The sequence below is a fragment of the Armigeres subalbatus genome, chromosome 3 (assembly GCF_024139115.2).
Source record: "Armigeres subalbatus isolate Guangzhou_Male chromosome 3, GZ_Asu_2, whole genome shotgun sequence".
Classification (NCBI taxonomy): domain Eukaryota; kingdom Metazoa; phylum Arthropoda; class Insecta; order Diptera; family Culicidae; genus Armigeres; species Armigeres subalbatus.
The window spans coordinates 41505100-41520477 of record NC_085141.1 but is presented as its reverse complement, the minus strand read 5'-3'; the positions used below and the strand labels follow the sequence as shown (position 1 = coordinate 41520477).

At 38.0% G+C, this 15378-nt stretch overlaps 1 protein-coding gene across 1 annotated transcript; it reads left to right on the top strand.

Annotated features, from left to right (window-relative positions):
• The first annotated feature begins 1128 nt into the window (after nucleotides 1-1128).
• On the top strand, nucleotides 1129-13411 carry LOC134221596 (zinc finger MYM-type protein 1-like). Its single transcript, XM_062700785.1, has 4 exons — nucleotides 1129-1153; nucleotides 1219-1350; nucleotides 8071-9278; nucleotides 13055-13411. The coding sequence occupies exons 1-4, from the start codon at nucleotides 1129-1131 to the stop codon at nucleotides 13409-13411; spliced, it is 1722 nt and encodes a 573-aa protein (XP_062556769.1).
• The last annotated feature ends 1967 nt before the right edge of the window (nucleotides 13412-15378 follow it).

Here is a 15378-nt window from a genome sequence, read left to right as displayed (position 1 = left end):
TTTTTCAGAACTTCTTCCAGCAATTCCTTCAAAACATTCTTCGGGAATTTTTCCGGAACTTCCTGCCGTAAATTCTTTGAAAATGTCTTCATCTTTCCGAAAGTCTTTTAGTGTTTGTTTTTATTTTTTGGATTTTTTTTTTCGAAAATTCAATAAGTAACTACATCGCAAACATGGGCGTAGCCAAGGGGGGCAGGGGGGGCCGTGCCCCCCCCTATATTTTGTGTTCTTCTAAGTAATGTATGTAGTTTCAAAGTATGAACCTGTAAATTGTTGTCAATAATGTCAATTCCTGGTTATTATTATGCAAATCAGACTACCAGCTTTATAGAAGCAATGAACTAAAGAGGAAGATGATGATGATTGTCTTTATTTAAAAAACTTGCAGCCCTAGGCAAGAGGGAAATTTTCGCTGCGGTTACTGGCAAAATCCGGCCCCGCCGTATTAATTTCAAAAATGTTCTCAACAAATACCGCAACCGAAACATATTTTTTATTTAGATATTGGCATAAATCGTGTGATGCTAATATAAAAAACTCGGTGGTGCCAAACTCGGGTGAAAGGATAAAAACACAGAGATGTAAGCTAATGCATCAAATGTGATACTAATCTTCCCGCATATTTGTACCATCTTACATTACCTTACCTTATATTTCCCTTGTCATGAGACGAGTTCCACCACTTGATTGTACCTTGACATATACGTATTTCAACCTCAACAGTAAGGTCGTCTTCAGTGTCTCGTACTTGACTCGAAATCGAGTCGAAATACGTATCTGTCAAGGTACAATCAAGTGGTAGAATTAAATGGGATAGTACGAACTCGTCTTATGACAAGTGAAGACTTTCCACTAAAAAGCTCAAAATAATTTTCGTTATCAAATTTTTCCCATCATTTTTATCAAATTATCAAATTTTTCACCTTCATTTCCCTTGTTAATTAATGTTATTCCTTCACGTGGGCATTTCGTATCGCGTCGCATAACGCGTCTCTTCTGAGAGCTACCTAATATTGGGCCTATTTTGTAAACAATTGAATTGTTGACATTCGTATTAACTCCCCTTGCATTCAGTGTCCATTGCGAATTGTTTATTCCTACTTTGTTACGCTCGGCAAGATAAGCAAGATGGATATCCGGAAGTTTTTCAGCAGTAAGTTTTTCAAAACTTTTTATTATTAATTATACAGCAGAACTCTATAACATACGTTGATACAGATGCTGCTACTTCTAAACGAAAACCAAAAGACATTTTCGAAAAAGCAAGCGGCTCAACGATTTCCGAATCGCAGGACGATAAGCAAATAATGGAAACACATCCGGTTGGCGCTTCTGGATCTGATGAAGCGGGTAAGTTTTGTTTTACCTTCTATTGAGCGGTTCCATATCATTTAAGCAACGAGTAATTTTCACATTTTTTATTTGAATGAAACGTTGTATACAAGTCTTTGGGGGAGAAAAAAGCCGTTTTGCATACTTGGTACGCCATTTTGAATCTAGCGTTACTTATGAGAAGGGCCTATGAATGATGCACATGGTATCTTCAAAAAATTGTATCTCGAAAACAATAAAAAAAAGTTTGGTTTTTGTGTTTTAAACTAAAATATAGATTTTTCCTTAAAAGTTACATGTCAATAATTTTTTAATTATCCTTATGTTATAGCTGACTGAAAATGCTATCTAGTGCACAGTGGGTTGTTCTAGAGAAAAATAGGAGAAAAACTCCACAAAATATAGGTGAAATTTTAAGGATTGAACAGAATCATAGCAGCCAAGATTCAGTCACCTAGGGGAACTGGGGGTAGGACGCCCACGTTAAGGAAAATGCCATTTTTATCAATGAAAACCACCATTTCAGCCAGTTTTCATCAGCGCATACTGAAGAACAGCATATCTGCGACTGACTACCGATAACAGATATCTAATTGTCCATTTTATTGCACAGAAATTTGATTTTTAAAAAGCACCCGAAAAAAAATGATTTTGAAACCATGCGGGGTGAGATGCGCCAGTGGATGGGTTAAAACGCGCATGTGCTTATCGTACTGATTTTCATTTTAATTGCCTACATTAAGGCAATTAACCGAATGTTTCAGCTGTTTCGGTCATACAGAAATGAGCATGGGCGTAATGCCCCACACCGACCTCAGAAGTTTGAAGGCCCATAAAATCGTTTTAAAACCATTTTTGACGACGATTTCGTGTGGAACATAAAGAACACGAGTAAGCAGCATGGCTCATGGCTCAATTATTAATTTATCAATGTATAACAGCGACAGAAAGACTAAATTCCACCGAGCTAGAATTGCATCAAAGCACGCAAAAATCGAGTTTTTCATGTATAACTAGAGAAAAGTCATGAAATATATGTATCCAATGGCAATATTTTTCATTGCTTTATCGTATAGACTATTGAAAATAATCAAAATGGGGATATTTAACCTTATTCAGGGGTGGCGCGTTTTAACCCCTATGGGCGTGCTACCCCCACTTCCCCTATTTCAACTTACAGGGGATACTCAAAATAACTGATATAGGCAAAATTTCGGGATAATTAGATGTGTTGTAACTTTGTCGGATATCATCCGATTTTCACAATCCAGGGATGCCTGAACTAGAAATCTAATGTAGTTTCATGGTATGTCCATGGAACCGACTACGGTTATCCGATTCCGGAGATATTCCTGGTTTTGCCTTTCTCGTATACTAAGTATTACGTAAAGGCTAAACGTTCGCTCCAAATACAAACTTTTCATAGGAGGCCAGGAGACCCTTATTGTCTTATATGTTCCAATCGACTCAACTCGACGAATTGCAATGATGTCTGTGTGTGTGTATGTGTGTGTGTATGTGTGTGTGTATGTGTGTGTGTATGTGTGTGTGTGTGCGCAAAAAGTCTAGCTCACTTTTTGGGCACATATCCTCAACCGATTTGCTCGCAACAAGTTGCATTCGACGCATCATCCTGTCCCATTGTTTCCTATTGGAAATTGACCCGATCGGACTATGGGCTTAGAAGTTATGGCCAAAATACTTTTTTTCATAAAAAAGCACATTAAAAAGTCTAGCTCACTTTTTGGGCACTTATTCTCAACCGATTTGCTCGCAACAAGTTGCATTCGACGCAGAATACTATCCCATTATTTCCTATTGAAAACTGACCCGATCGGACTATGGGCTTAGAAGTTATGGCCAAAATACTTTTTTTTCATAAAAAAACACATTAAAAAGTCTAGCTCCCTTTTTGGGAACTTATTCTCAACCGATTTGCTCGCAACAAGTTGCATTCGACGCAGAATACTATCCCATTATTTCCTATTGAAAACTGACCCGATCGGACTATGGGCTTAGAAGTTATGGCCAAAATACTTTTTTTCATAAAAAAACACATTAAAAAGTCTAGCTCACTTTTTGGGAACTTATCCTCAACCGATTTGCTCTCAACAAGTTTCATTCGACGCAGAATCCTATCTCATTGTTTCCTGTTGAAAATTGATCCAATCGGACTATGGCCTTAGAAGTTATGGCCAAATTTTTTTTTTTTATAAAAAAGCATATTAAAAAGTCTAGCTCACTTTTTGGGCACTTATCCTCAACCGATTGGCATTCGACGCAGAATCATATCCCATTGTTTCCTATTGAAAATTGGCCCGATCGGACTATGGGCTTAGAAGTTATGGCCAAAATACTTTTTTTTCATAAAAAAGCACATTAAAAAGTCTAGCTCGCTTTTTGGGAATTTATTCTCAACCTTGCTCGCAACAAGTTGCATTCGACGCAGAATCCTGTCCCATTGTTTCCTATTGAAAATTGACCCGATCGGACTATGGGCTTAGAAGTTATGACCAAAATTCTTTTTGCCTTTCTTGTATACAAAGTATAGGGGAGACTGGGTAGACTTGATCCCCTTTTCTGATTTCCGATGTATCACAGCTAAAAATAAATAAACATACGCGATTTCCACACTGACTCTCTAAGAAATATAGTACTTAACTTTACTGATGTATGACAGTTCTTAAAATATTGTTGTTATTGATACATAATCGATTTTTTAGAGTGCTGTCAAAAGTCTACTTTTAAAATATTCGGGGGAAATTGATCCCTCTTCAAGAGCTTGCTTTGTTAAAATTAGAAAGGTGCCCTCAGATTTTTAAAATATTTTTCCTTCAAAACACGCGCAATTTTCGAATTGCTGTGCGTATACATTAACGATTTTTGTTATTGAATTCGACAGCACATATTATTTTTAAATTTGGGGAGACTTAATCCTCTTTCTATGATATCTACCCAATACATAATGTTTGTCAACCTTCATCAAATCTGTCAAATCTACAAAAAATCAGAAGCCTGAGAACAGATTTATATTTTTTTTAATTTTTTTCGCCAAATTTTTGTTAGGATGACTAATGGGGGATCAAATGTCCCCATATTGAGGCAATAACTTCAAATCAAAATATCCTAAAACTTTGATGGAATGTTGACATTTCCACCAGTACAAATCATTAAGCACATTTATGGCTTTGTGCTGTGAAAAAAACGAAAGCATTTGGTCATTGTCATGAAAAGTTATTCAAATTTTGCGTGGCCAATAAAAAAATCTTTAGGAAGGTCAAAACATACAAACCGCCCTGCACAATAAATAAGGTTGTCAAACCAAAAAATAACTCACCACATAAAGGTCATTTGTCTAGAGGATCTATACTAAAAAATACGCTAGAACAAAACTACTTTAGTTCTCGATAAAACAGGGGGTGATCAAGTCTCCCCGGGGATCAAGTCTACCCACCTTCCCCTACTTAAAGGCTATATGTTCGCTCCAAAAATGAACTTTTTATAGGAGGCCCGTAGACTCATAGTGTTATATACCGATCGACTCAGCTCGACGAATTAAAGTGATGTCTGTGTGTGTATGTGTGTGCGCAAAATAATCTCACTGATTTTTCATGCACTTATCCTTAACCATTTCATTTCTTAGTCATTTATCCTCAACCGATTTTCTCGCAACAAGTTGCATTCGACGCGGAATCTTGTCCCATTGTTTCGTATCGAAAACCGGCCCAGTCGGACTATGGGCTTCGGAGTTATGGCCAGTTTTTACAAGAAAAATTCCTTTTCTCTATTTAGGCACTTACCCTCGGCCGATTCGACGCAGAATCATGTCCCATTGTTTCCTATTAAAAATTGGCCGGATCGGACTATGGGCTCAGAAGTTATGGCCAAAATACTTTTTTTTTCATACCGAAAGTGCGAAGAAATTACTCACTCACAAGAAACGAGAAAGGCACTATCACCGCTAGGTGGATTAATCTGGGTTTTCAAAGGTAGGTTCAGAACCGTGAATTTGTGGTGGAAATTAGAGTAAGTTGTGGTCTAAAATGGAACAATATTAGTAACTACAGAAGAAGAAGTGCTCATGCTGATTCGAACCATATATTGATCCTTGGAATCGGAACAGACTCAAGTGAGATATGGCCATTTCTTTATAATTGGTTCAGATCGCTAGTTTTAATAGACGACAGGCCGCAAATTTATTCGAATCATGCATCTTGGTAAATTTTCCGTTACGATTTTATTCAAGAAAGCTTCTGATGTGTCAAGAATAAGAATCATTCAAATAGACCGATGACATTTCAGTTTTAGCGACAAAACCAATCATTCGACGGCTCTTTTTTCATGATTTTGGATCAGGATGAGAGATATGATTATAAAATGGAGCCATGATTCTGAAAAGTACCTACGGATTGATTTACGAGAACTAAGGTACACTGGGGGAAGTGGAAAAGGAAAAATCGATAGTGCATGTTTGAATTAGTGTAATACCAGTTTAAATGATTTAAATTCGTTCAATCAAAATGGGCTATCAAAAACAGTTAATTTTGCACCAACTGTGAGGTAATTCATACCATTTTGGTCGCTTGGAATTTATGGAAATAGATTTTAAAATTAGGAGTTGTTTTTCCACTTAACCTAGTGGGATGGGGTAAGTGGAAAACCCATGTTGCCTTGACCTTCAATAGTGATGAGTAGTTACATATAACTAAAATCAATAGGATAATTGCTCTGAGTATCTTTTGTGGAATAATTTCATTACCTTAACGGAATAGATCCTCAAGGAATTCTCGTAATAGCTAGGGGAGGGCTGGTTTTGCCTTCTCGGACACTAAGTGTACGTAAAGTCTATATGTTCGCCCCAAAGATGAACATGTTAAAGGAAAAATGGGACTTTCAGGGTTATAAACTAATCAACTTAGTTTAACGAATTGAGATGATGTCTGTATGTGCGTATTTATATGTATGTGTATGCGCAAAGCACGTTCAAAATTATCAGCTATTCTTAAGCACTTGTTCTAAACGATTTGTTCGCAAAAAAAATTGCATTCAACGGCGAAACTTGTTAGGAATAAAAATTAATGTGAATTATACAATATATTTACCTATCAGTGCTATTTTTAACTTTCTTATATTTTTTTTCATATGTAAAACATGTGAAAGGCATCAGTACCGATAGGTGGATTTATCAGACATTTTCTCATTTATATGAGTCCAATCACCACTGGAACCACAATGATAACAAAGAAGGAATATATTAAGTTTCACAGCTATCGAAATAGACTCTGGAGGGAAGAAAAAAAATGCGTAATAAGAACATTATCCACTTTCCCCGCAGTGTATGATACCTGGGGTAAGTGTAAAATCTTTGAATTATTTGCTTTCTTGGTACAAACCACTACCAATTGAATGTGATTAGTTTAATTGTATTGTAATGGTCACCTGTGATACAAATTCACTTGAAAAAAGAACAATTGGTGCAAATAAGAATTAATTTCATGAATGCAAATATCAATTTTTCGCGAAACCTAAAATTACAGTTCAAGCGTTAACCGTGTTAGTTTATGTGTTATACAAATTTCAACATAGTATTAATGTGAGCATCAAAGTATAACATTGCATGATGCTATGATGTGGTAAAAACTGTAAAGTATGTACAATTCCAATTTTTCGAGTCGATTTTTACACTTACCCCCTTTTTCCATTTCCCCCAGTGTACCTTATTAGAAAGTTATTTCAGTTTTAGCGTCAAAATATTTCATTCGACAGTTCGTTTGATGTTGGACAACATCTTTCCAGAAGGTCAAATCAGAATCTAAAATTGGACATACCATGAAACTACATTAAATTTCTAGTTCAGGCATCCCTGAATGGTGGAAATCGAATAATATTCGACAAAGTTACAACAAATCTAATTGTACCGACATTTTTCCTATCCCAGTTATTTTGAGTATCCCCTGTACATCGAGTCAGTCTAAACCTGAGATGTACAAACAGTTCGGAAAACGGTTACCATTTTTGTACTTGTATTTCATAAGGCTCAAATTGCTTTTCATGCCCAGGAAAATCGGAAAAATTTCCAAGGTGGAACAGACATTCGAACACAGGCACCTTTAACATAACCTTGTAATGTTTTATAGCCTATTTCGAGCTTAATTACATGATGAAGAGCATCTTGCTGCCAAAGTTCACTCATCATCATCTCATAAATAAATCAAAACTTAAAACAGCAGACTCCAATGATTTCTATTACGGAATATATAACTGAAGTGATACTTTTCAATGTAGGTCCGTCGAAACGAAATTGCGTTGCTGTTTCTGCGAGTGAAAATATGAACACAGCTTCAGCTTCGGAATTAATTTCACTTGAGAATGTTCCAGGAGAAGAATCTCAATCTCAAGCAAATGATGTGCGAGTATGGATTGAAAAAGCTTCTAAAATGTCATCATCAGAAAAAATTAATCTTTTGAAGCGTCATTGGGTGCCTCCGGCCAGTTACAACTTTTCCAAGGATGTTGAAAATCACCAGCGGAGATTTTTGATTGGTTGGCTTGAAACATATGCTCCTTGGTTGGTTTATTCAAAGGAGAAAAAGGGTGCATTATGTCTTTATTGTGTGGTTTTTCCACCAAATACGGTTCAAGGTGTTTTAGGAGCCTTTATTGTTCGCCCATTCACCAAATACAAAAATATGCATGAATATTGCAAGAATCACATGCAATCGCAATGGCACAAAACAGCTATTATGGCCGCAAAGAACATATTGGAAAATGTTCCAGTAAATCTGCAAATGGTTACAGCATTTGCCAAACAAGCCGAGGCAAACAGGAAAATTATAAAATCCATAATTTCTACCGTTTTATTTTGTGGAACCCATGACTTACCGTTCCGAGGAAAAGAAAATCACACTGGAGTTTTCGAAGATTTAATTCATTTCAAAGCAGAATCAGGAGATACAGCTCTGTATGATCACGTTTCACAAGGCAAGAAAAATGCCACTTATCTATCGCCACAAATTCAAAATCAAATTATCTCTATTTGTGGTGATATCGTGCTCGCTGAACTTTTGAATGACGCTCGAAACGCTGCAGCATACAGTATTCTGGCAGACGAATCTTGTGACATTTCAGGCAAAGAGCAACTGTCGATTGGAGTTCGTTTTTTTGACAGCAGAAAAAAAGAAATTCGTGAGGAATTCTTGGGATTTGTCGAACTTGACGCCATGGATGCTAATGCAATTGCTACAAGCATCGCCAATTTTCTTCAAAAAACTGGTCTGGATCCGGATAAATGTGTTGGTCAAGGATATGATGGATGTTCTACAATGGCAGGTAAAGATAATGGAGTACAAAAAAGATTACGCGAAGTTTATCCGAAAGCTGTCTTTGTGCACTGTGCCAGCCATCGATTGAACCTAGTCGTTAATGACCTGAATCAAGTCCCACAAATCCGGAATGCAGTGAGTACGGTCAAGGACATAATAAACTTTTTTAAAGAATCTACCATTCGTCGGAAATACATACCCAATATTCCAAGCCTTTGCGAAACACGTTGGTCTCAGAAATATAAAAGCATTTCGGTTTTCAATGCAAATGTCGATAACATCATTGAAGCATTGGAAACACTTGCTGATGAAGGAAACGTGGCGACACGTAAAAATGCATATCAATTACATAGCGCGGCGACAAGATCTGAATTTATTTTTTCGTTGAAGTTGATTGCGAAGTATTCGGCATTGATGGAGCCAGTCGTCAATGTAATGCAGGGAAAATCCGTTGACATGTTGCAATGTAAGAAACACATTCAAAACATCCTCTGCATAGTGAAAAAACATCGGGAAAATGCGGAGAGCGTGACAAAAGAACTGTTAATCGAAGCATCTTCAACGGCAGAGGCTGCAGGATTTGAAATGACTCCGCCAAGAACTACGCAGCGACAAAAGCACAGGGTAAATCCACCCGCTTCCTCAGCTATGGAATATTGGAATCGAGCACTGACCATTCCGTATCTTGACTCCCTTATCATGTCACTGGAAACTCGATTTGGAGAGGATAGTACCCCGGCGTATGCGTTGTCATTGTTACATCCCACACACATCCAAAAGTTGACATTGGAAGAATTCAAGCGTGAAGCAAAATTTTTTGTGGATTTTTACGGCATTAACGGCTTTTCGGGGGAGGCAGAGTTGTGGTACCAGCATTGCATCAACATGATCTCGACGAAAAAAAATGTTGAAGAACTCGATCTTATCGATCTTTATGACGAGGCTCGCCTGTTTTTCCCTGCTACTGCAAAAGCGATTGAGATTGCACTCGCACATCCTTGTACCACATGCACAATAGAAAGATCTTTCAGCACAATGCGCAGAGTAAAAACCTGGCTGAGGTCGACTATGGCTGAGCAGCGATTAAATTCTCTTTGCTTGCTGAGTGTCCATCGCCGGATTTCAAAAAACAATTTGAGTAAATTCGTGGAGCTTGCGGTAGAGAGATTTTCAGAGGATAAACGAAGAATTATCCTCAATTAAGTTCACCAAGAACTTCATACTGTTTTAAAGCTGAATTCGAAAATTGTTGTTGACTGACAAGTAAAACTTATTTTGATTCTAATGAAAACTAATAGAATTATATAAAACTAATAGAATTATATATATATATATGTGTATATATGACATGAAGCTCTTTTTGGAAATAGGGAATAAAAATGACCTCAACATATTCCAGAACGAAATATGCACATTCTACGAATGGTGCAATAAAAGCCTATTGCAACTGAATGTAAAAAAATGTAACCTTATATCATTCAGCAGAAAAAGAACAGCATCAAATCTCTCAATTACATTAGGAAACCAGGTTGTAGAGAAATGCGATAGAGTTAGGGATTTAGGAATTATCTTAGACTCCAAACTAACGTTCATCGACCATTACAACACCATTATTCATAAAGCAAATAATATGATGGGTTTTATAAAACGTTTCTGCTATAACTTTCATGACCCATACACAATTAAAACATTATATATTGCTTATGTAAGGTCGATACTGGAATATTGCAGCATTGTATGTTCTCCATTTTCAATAGCACACGAAGAAAGATTAGAATCAGTACAAAAACAATTCCTATTATTTGCTCTTCGTAAATTAGGTTGGACAACATTCCCACTTCCATCATATGAGGCACGCTGCAAGCTTATAAACATTCAATCTTTGAAAGAGCGTCGTGAAACTGCAATGGTTTCATTTATTAACGATATAGTTTCGCAGCGTATTGATTCAACAAACATTTTATCGAAATTAAATTTCTACACACCATCTCGACAACTGCGTCATCGACATACATTTTTAATTAATCACTGCCGTACAAATTATGCAAAATTCGGACCTCTCAATCAGATGATGGCCATCTATAATCAACACTGCGAAACTATTGACTTTACAATGTCTCGGCAGAACCTAAAAAAATATTTTGTCACAATTCGAAACCTACACATCTAAATTTACATTAAATCCCAAAATTAAACACTACTTAACCAAACTATTTTTATTTTTATACACTATAATACCGTTTTTATAGCATTAAGAAAATAAAATAAAACATGTATATTGTATATGTACTAGTCTACGTCGGTTGACGAAATAAATAAATAAATAAATAAATAAATAAGTATGTGAAACAAATGATTAAATATTTAAAAATAAATGGAAGTTTTAACAGTTTTGTTTTGGTTTTATTTCTCGTGATATACGACTTGTTGCTTCAGAAGTTCACAAAGTCATTTGGCCCCCCCTGATCCTAATCCTGGCTACGCCCATGATCGCAAACAACTTCATTTTCAATAAATTTCAAAGGATTTCCTGGAAGATCTTTCGAAAAAAAATCTGGAGAAATCTCCGAAGGAAATTTAGGAGGTTTTTCGAATAATCTTTTAAAGAAGTCCCTGGAAGAATATCCGATGGAATTCCGGGCGGTATTTTTTTTATTACTTAAGAAATGAAATTCTGGAGGAGTTCCCAGATAAATTTTTGAAGGTGATTTTGAAGAAATTTGTGTTGGGTTTAGTGCAGGAATTTTCAAATACATTTTTGAAAGCATTCCCAAAAGAGAACCTGAATGAATTTTCGAAAATAATTCCTAAAGGAACTTCTAAAAGAGTTTTTGAAGGTAAAATACTTCCCTGGAGAATTCCTGAAGGAATTTCCAGAGGAATCCATAAAAATATTTTGAAGGATTTTATGATAGAATTTCTGAAGGAATTGTCAAAGAAAATTACGAAGAAATTCCTAATAGAATTTCAGAGAAAATGCCTACTGGTATTTCTGATGTAATTCCTAGGTTTCTTCAAGAATTCTTTTGGAATTTTTCCAGTAATTTATTCGCAATTTCCTCCAGAGATTCCTTTGAAGATTCGGATATTCCTTTAGAAAATTTTCGGATATTCCTTAAAATTTACCTCAGGAATTACGTCAGAATTTTCTTCACGTATTCCTTTGTTTAAAAAAAACCTTTGGAAACTCGTTAAGGTTCGTTCTTTTGGAAATTTTGTAAAAAAATGCTTTAGGAATTGCTTCATAAAATCCTTTTGGAATTCTTTCGTAATTCCTTTAGAAATTCTTCAGGACATACCTTCCGAAAATCATTCGCAAATTCCTTTTGAAATATCGACGGAAAATATTTTAGAATTCCTCTAAAAATTCGCTCAGAAATTCATTTACAGATTCTTTCGGAAATATGTTTAGTCTTTTAAAGTTTGCTTAGGATTTTCTTCGGAAATTAATATGGAGGATTATTTTAGGAATTCCTTCGGTTTTTTTAGAAAAAAAACGAGAATAGTAAATAAGTTTTAATTTAAATAACATTTTAAAGGTCAGGTACTTATTATTTTCGCTGGTAATTTACTATGGAACGTGCTATTTGATGATCGACAAACATATAATATTACAAATTTATTCCACTGAAGACGACTTTTATACGGGCGACTCGTACCGTGTGAATCAAATTCACGTGAATTCAAAAATCCGCGTTAAAATTGATTTTTTAGCCAATGGTTTTTTCATTCACGCCGGTTCACGCCGCCGCCGCCGCCGCCGCCGATAAAAGCCAACGGCGCGCCGCCGTGACGCCGTCGCCGCAGGGGCAAAAGTGACCACTACGCCGCCGCCGCCGATTATATGACCGGCGCACAGGTCTGTGGCACAATGAGTTTTCATCACAGAAGGCTGAAAATTTGGGAATCTTGGTTTGAACTATCTGTCTATTAAATACACTACATCTTCTTCTTATATATAAAAATGAAATGGTCTGTGTTCGTATCCGCATAACTCTAAAACGGCTGGATGGATTTTTTTCATCCCTTCAGCAGTTACGTTCGTTATAGTTTCCGACGGGTTTATATGATATTTCCTCATGCAAAAATCATTAGAAAAGTTGGGTAAATCGTGAAAAACTAAAATAAAGATTTGTATGGGAATTTCGCATGGGCAGTTCAAAACGCAAATTTTGGCCTACTATGCAGGACAACGTCTGCCGGGTCGACTAGTTTAATATAATTATACAAGACAAGTCATTCAAAGAAAGTCAATTTTTCTATTTTTGGCCACCACTTACCCCATAGTGAGTGTCAGGACTCCATCATACATCCCGTTCCAGAGGGCTGGGCCGAGTATGAAGCCCTTAGGAACACCCGCATCGCATCGACTTTTGCCCTTCGTTCATGTCGTACACCAGGACTGTGCTCTGGAAGTAGCTCTTTGGGATGTGACAAAGATAATCGGAAACACGCTATCTGTGCATCGCAGCGGCAATGGTGTCAAAGCCGGCGTTGCTGAACGCGTTCTTCACGCTTATCGTAACCACTGCGTAGTATCGATCTCCTCTTCGCTTCTGTTGGGACGCTTTCTCAGCACTCGCGAGCACCTTCGTCAGCCTATTGAGGATGATCCTCCGCAGGAGTTTCCCAACTGTGTCAATCAGACATATAGGCCGGATTCCCCGGCGGCTTCCCTGGTTTTGGCAGCAGTACCTGGGTATTCCACATTTCTGGGAAGTTACCCCCGTCCAGGCACTTGTGGAGTACCGCCCTGAACATATTTGGATATGCCAAAATCGCAGCTTTCAGGGTTTGGTATTCCATATGGACCTGCCAGTTCATCATTGGACACTTGTCGACTTTCGGAAAGTTTTTTCTTCTTATTCACCGTATGGTATCGGTGACCACGTAGTCGGATCGTGTTTTGGGAAGCAACTGCCCACGATTTCCTTCTGCACAACTGGGCACAATTCAGTTGGCGTCGACGGGCCTTTGATCTTCGCCATCACAACCCGGTACGCGTCAGCCCAGTGATTGGCGTTTGCTTCTCGGCATTAATTCTTTATAGCAATCTGACTTGCTAATCTTGATTGCCCGCTTCAATGCGGTTCTAGCTTATCGGAACTCCACCTTGCACTCCTTTGTCTCTGGTTCCGTCTTCGCTCTCTGTGCTCGCCTTCTGGATCTGAGACAAGCAACGCGTAGCTCACTGAGCTCCTCGTTCCACCAGTAGGCTAGACGCCGAGTGCTCCTAGGCTCCAGTTTTCGCGGCATCACAAGCCGTTACCATCCTTCTTATCAGTTCAGCCGCATCAACGTTCTCGAAACTGTTGTTCGGCCGAAGTTCCTCAACAAAGTTGAGGTTGTTGATAATTGAGAACCGAGTCGTAAGAAATGAGACAATGTGAAATGAGAAGTAAGAGATGATAAATGAGGAGTGAATTGTGACAAGTGGCCTGTCGCTTATCCCTTTGCTATCCTTATTTCTCACTTCTCACCTCACACTTCACACTTTTCACAGGGAGAAGTGAGAAATGAAGAGTTATAAATAAGAAGAGAGACTTCTCACTTCTCACTCCTGCTTCCGGATATTATTTGGCCAAACAACCATTTTGGCTGAATAACATTTTAAGCCGAAATACCTTTTTGTCCAAATATCTTTCTCGGCCCAATCACTTGTTCGATACTCTATTCGGCGTAGGCTCATCGAAGAGGAGCTGTAGTCCATCAGTTTGGCCCCAACATTAAAAAAACTGCTTTTGTAAGCAAGAATTCTCACTTCGCTGGTGGGCTTCACATGTTCAACAAGTGAAATTGTGACATCCAAATATGATTCTGGGGATATTGGCCACACTAAGAAGGTTCCAAGGCCCCCGAAGGCAGCAAAATTGGATATCAGATTTTTTTTTCTTTCACTCAGTCCGATACGGGTTAAGCAAATTTGAAAACTACATATTATTTATTAACAGGTTCTACAGAATTATATTCGAAACGACATATTTTGTAAAGGACGCATAATTAGATGAAAAAACCTTCAAAATACCCACGCCCTAATGATTACCCAGCAATTTTAATTTTGTCACTGAGCTTCCTTTCCACAGCTCTCATGGGTATCACTTTCCACCAGACTTGAGTAGTTAATCTTTCTCCCATTACCCATTTGCCAGCAAAGGCAGCGGAATTCGAATGAAACTGACCCGAATTTTGCGCGCTACAACGGCCAGCTAATTACTCGCGTTGACAACGGCCACGATGACGGCCATCGGCATAGCCATTTCCCGTGGTCGGCACGGTTTGTTGTTGTTCCAGTTTTCCCAGAATTTTGCATCTCCATTATCGCCCCATCGCGATTGTTTGTGGCGGAAAAGTTGAAAAACAGTCAACCGAACAAGACGGCCATTCCTGGCATGGTTTTCTCAGCGTTGGCTCCGTGGCCTGTGCGCGCGTGGTGCATGCAAGTGAATAAATAATTTTTCTCCTTGCAAATTCCGCACTCCGAGGGATCCAGGCGCTGGTCACCCAACTCGTAAAAAAGGAGGGGGAAAGTATGCACAAGTGTTATTTACCAAACATTACTTTTCAAGCGAACCAGCTGATAAGAACTCCGTCCAGCGAGCTTTGTGGAATGTGGTATAAATCATTCGGAAATGCTCACGACACGAAACAAGTGCATTAAGGCAGCGCAAGAAACATTTTCGGCCTGTTATTTCTCGCTTATCGCCGAGGTGCAATCTTCCGGCTT

Bases quoted from the DNA above. Each gene is read 5' to 3' on its own strand.
- LOC134221596 (XM_062700785.1), top strand. From the start codon at position 1,129: ATGGATATCCGGAAGTTTTTCAGCA. The intron at 1,154-1,218 runs GTAAGTTTTTCA...ACGTTGATACAG, and splicing joins TATCCGGAAGTTTTTCAGCA to ATGCTGCTACTTCTAAACGA. The intron at 1,351-8,070 runs GTAAGTTTTGTT...GGCACAAAACAG, and splicing joins TTCTGGATCTGATGAAGCGG to CTATTATGGCCGCAAAGAAC.